At 44.1% G+C, this 4,592-nt stretch overlaps 2 protein-coding genes across 2 annotated transcripts; one reads left to right on the top strand and one right to left on the bottom strand.

Annotated features, from left to right (window-relative positions):
• Positions 1 to 115: 115 nt before the first annotated feature.
• On the bottom strand, positions 116 to 499 carry PPTG_00162 (hypothetical protein; the record flags this gene model as incomplete). Its single annotated transcript, XM_008891525.1, has 1 exon — positions 116 to 499. One exon carries the CDS (start codon positions 497 to 499, stop codon positions 116 to 118), a length of 384 nt encoding a protein of 127 aa, XP_008889773.1.
• Positions 500 to 2,560: 2,061 nt separating this feature from the next.
• PPTG_20674 (hypothetical protein) lies at positions 2,561 to 2,740 on the top strand (the record flags this gene model as incomplete). The annotated part of the gene is made up of 1 exon (XM_008892872.1): positions 2,561 to 2,740. One exon carries the CDS (start codon positions 2,561 to 2,563, stop codon positions 2,738 to 2,740), a length of 180 nt encoding a protein of 59 aa, XP_008891120.1.
• Between the last annotated feature and the right edge of the window lie 1,852 nt (positions 2,741 to 4,592).

The raw sequence follows: 4,592 nt of genomic DNA, 5'->3' as shown, positions 1-4,592 counted from the left end.
CATAGCAAATTCCAGGACCCTACCTCGAGTTAAGTGCTCTTCTGTGGTTGTTAGTGGTGGTTCACGCATGGGCGTCTCGTGCTGTTCATCCAGGCACGTTCGTCTATCAGCCCAGCTACTGCGATCGAATCATGTTTCCATTTAGAAACTTTTCGTAGCCGTCTTTGACGTATTTGATCTCGGCCGAGGTTTTGCCAAGCTTTTTCATAGCACGCTTGACTTTGCCTGACGAATACCCCATATCCCTCCAAGTGGATAGTGCCGTAAACCACGTGTTAGCGTCTCGGATTATATCATCGTACAACGCCGAGTTTTTCAACCACTTCAGCTTGATTTGGTCTGCTTGTTCCTTGGTGACACCAGGCGGGAGCTTCGACTTCCCGAAGAAGCCCCTCTCTTCCTCCTTGTCGATGTTAATATCTTCGTCTTCACGCGTACGAAGAGATCTGCCCCCAGCTCTCTGGTATTCGGCACCATTGTGGGCCAAACCCCTGGGCATATTCGAGTTCACGACCCTGTTTAGGTCCGTTGGTGCTACTAGTGCATTGCCACTGTCGAGCAGAATAACGGCGGGAGCGAGGAGCAAGGCGAATGAAAATCGCATGCTGTTCTGGACTTGGGTGCGGATGGCTAATAGGTAATTTGAGGAATGAAACCTGTACCGATGTACTACTTTGATCGTCGGCAATACCGTTTGCACGTTCGAACTTAAAGTGTGAATTAAGTTTTATTGAGCACTCGTATAACTTTATCATTCTAGAGTCTTTTCCCCTCGATGAAGTAATCCTCTCGTTTGCTTATGCAATTTTGCTACTGTCACAATAGATAAAGTCAGATGGTAATTAAGAATTTCTGGCTCATTTTCATTAACAGCAGTTCGTACTGCTACAAACATGTCCAAGTTATGAATGTTTATCTCAAGTTTATTATTATAATTAATTGCCAAACTAGCAGATTTTTAATTACTTAATGGGGGAAGTCGAACCTGTTTTCACAGTGTTTGGACGATTTGTTCCTACTGGTCTTATTTTAGAAATCAGCCACCTCTTAGATCAAATAGAGGTCTCCGCTTGGCAGTTATGAGAGGGTGAGATCCAATTAGGCATTTAAGGGCTTTTGCATTTAAGGTGTTTTTGACCCCGAGTACCGCGGTTCATGTAAGGAGAGCATCTTTGCTCATTTCTAAAACCAAGCAAATCTTTTTTTTTAAATAAGGTTCAACTTCCCTAATGTAGCGTGCAATATCTCTAAGACTTCTTATTCTCTTTGAACAACACAACTACATCGGAACGCCCCCGATTTGAGTTATTTGCCACTATGTACGCAAGGACAAACCCACAGGTGCTTGTTATCAGTGCCTTGACCAAACATTTCGCTCTGTTGGAGAACAGTGTTTTGATTCTGCAAGGTGCAGGGGTTAATTTACAGGCCATTGTTAGTCACCATCATAAGTTGTGCTGCACTGTATACAAACGGCAAAGATGTTCCTGGATATCAAGAATTCTGATTCATGATTCCAAACCAGATGGCCTTGCGACATAATGTACCTATAGTAAAATACATTCGACAGCGATCAAGCACTGCATGCATTATTACAGGGTGTGTATCACTGGAGTTGGTGTATCATTGGACATCGGCTCAATGAAGAGCATCAGACATCGCACTGCTTGGTTGGGCAACATTGTCCTCTGCTTCGTTCGACATTTCGACGGTGGTAAGTCTGGGCGAGTACGGAGTAATTGCGTAATTCTGAATCTTCTTATCCCTTATCCTCCTTATGTCCGAGAGAGTAAAACTGCTATGAGTAATCAAAAGTAAACAGCATATGTAACAGCTGTAGCAACGTATAAGAGTAAACAAAAGTAAACACTTACAATGTACGAAAGTTGCTGGTACAGTACAACCTGTCCTAACTAATATAATCGCCGTTGTCAAGGCCACCATCAGATATAGCAATAATATCAGATAGTGGAGGATGGTAAAAACCCAAGGGACTAACACTTCGAGTCATGGGCTTGAGAGTTATATATAGCTCGTCTCCGGGTTGTTTAGGGTTGCCTTCAGAGTTTTGCGATGGGAAGGAAGGCAAAACACGTCGGGAACCCGACCCGGGAGCACAAAAACAAAATATGCACGTGAAAACGAGTCTTTCCGGGCCTAACCCAACTACAGCTAGCTGAAAGGGCAGAGCATGAATTTGCTCTGGTTAAACTGTGCAAGGAACCATCTTTGCAATCCTCGAGGAAAGCGATCGCTACCTCAACGTCCGGGACGATAACCGAAATGTACGACGATCAAGATCACTGAACAGCGATTGAGAGTTCGTGATCTGATGGACATCGAGGAATTCGTTTGCAACCGGAGCGAACAGCATAGAGAAATGTAGACAATCTCGCCGGAGGCCTTATTGGACGAGTCATTGGACGTTTGTTCATTCAGACGTCGTCTGGTGAGTCCCACGAGCCTGAGAATGGCATTGGAGAGAATACAGAGCAGCATTTTCCCACACAGACCCATTTTCTCGAGGTGTATCGAAAGCGATATTGTACTCAACCGAGCAATGAGCATGCGTCCGGCCGCTTCCTCCACTCCGACACCACCCACCAGCAGTCATGCAAGCCCCAGTGTGTCGTCCAAGCTGGGCGTTGCCCTTTCTGGTGAAAGAAGGCTGCTTGTGTTGCTGAGACCGGATTCGGAAGGCCACAGTGACATGGATTCCAAAATTCAAACACATTTTTAAAAAGGAAGTAAAGCAAACTAGATACTGGAATCAGGTATCTAGTTTGTTTTACTTCCTTTTTCAATCGAAATAGTAAGAAATATTGTTTCCAGGGATCTAAAAACATTTTTTGCCAAAAAAGTTTTTTCAAGGAGGCATGCTTTTGTGAGACTCGTCGCTCAGTGAGCTTTTCACTTTTTGTAGATCTGAATGCACCAATCGAAAGAGGAGATCATCCTCTTTACAATGATGCCCAAATCGCGATTCGTACTTAGGTGTGTAAGCATCTTTTCGTTTGACGCCGTCTCATCACAATATTATAGTGAGGCCGAGGTTTGATAACGACGCATTTTCCTCCGCTAACGTAAAGATAACAGAGTACTAAATTAAGTACTACGCTGTCGATCGGTTAATAGCCCCCTCTTTCTCCTGCTACCGATAGGCTTTCACATTCTTGATTTCTTCATGGTTTTAAATCGATCTAATAAGTAGCTCGGAACTCTGGGTATACAGATAGTGTGTTCTATTGGAATAATGCAAGCGAATAAGTGCAGTCTAACGCACCATTGAAGGCTGCTAGCTACTAGTAACGTCGGACTGGGTTGGGTCGTCTTGTGCATCACAAATTCATCTTGAACGGTCTGGCCCGAGCTCAAAATATACTCCCATACCAGCGTCGTGCGATTCTCCTTCAACATCGAGTACCCAAATTTTCATTGTCAGCACCACGTCAACCTTGTATTTGAGTAATAGATCTTCAAATGCTGCCTGAATCTTTGAAGTGTGGTCGATGGGGACGTCGTATTCAGAATTGAGGACACTGTAGATCGGGCGGTGCATGCCAACGAAAATCCACGGTACATTCGCACGGTTGGCGTCTGCCTTCTTGAGATCTGCTTCGATCCAACTCAATTAATCGCCAAAGTTACCATTATCGGTCCATGCAGTAAATACGTTCGCTGGTGCATCTGGATAATCGGACTCTGACGATACCGAAGTAAAGTGAATCGGACCATGGTCAAAGGAATGCCACATGTTCAATGCCCCACCACGTAGACAATCTCGCCGGAGGCCTTATTGGACGAGTCATTGGACGTTTTGTTCATTCAGACGTCGTCTGGTGAGTCCCACGAGCCTGAGAATGGCATTGAAGAGAATACAGAGCAGCCTGCCCGAGAGGAAAATAATCAACAGAAGAAGAACGCTGTTCGCAGGGTTAACTGTATGTTTGCTGATCACCCAGACTCGGAGGACAAGATAATGAAAACCTTCGTTTCCTCCAAAGCAGGATCCGTGAGCAACTAAATTTGGAAAAGGAGACATCGATGACCAAGACTTCTATCACTGCTTTTTTTTTTTTTAATGATGAGGAGATCTAGATGCTTTTTAAACACCAATAATATATTTGTTTTAGTATCAGATTCTGAAAATATCGTATCAAGTATAGCGATTGGCAGGATTATCAATTCTTTATTAACTTTTGACTGGGAACCGTGTCGGTGGACCCGATCCGCATCATATATAGCAGGATATCAGCGATGAGAGGGATCGTTTAGGACAGGATTTACTGTACTTACAGAATCTTGACCAAGCAAGAGACCATCGCTTGAATGGTCTCTATGGGAGGAGCTAAAAAAAATTGTGGCAAGAAAATATGTGTGCGTTTCACTTACGAGTGGTTTGAAAATCATTATGAAGCACTATCACAAAAGCTGAACACTAGAACACTAGAGGATGTCTTGGAACAAAAGGCTTTATTGTGAAATATGAGTTTAACCCATAGCAAATTCCAGGACCCTACCTCGAGTTAAGTGCTCTTCTGTGGTTGTTAGTGGTGGTTCACGCATGGGCGTCTCGTGCTGTTCATCCAGGC

This window comes from Phytophthora parasitica, assembly GCF_000247585.1.
Source record: "Phytophthora parasitica INRA-310 unplaced genomic scaffold supercont2.1, whole genome shotgun sequence".
Taxonomy (NCBI): Eukaryota; Oomycota; class Peronosporomycetes; order Peronosporales; family Peronosporaceae; genus Phytophthora; species Phytophthora nicotianae.
Note: the sequence above shows the minus strand (reverse complement) of the source record. Positions and strands in the feature narration are given on the sequence as shown.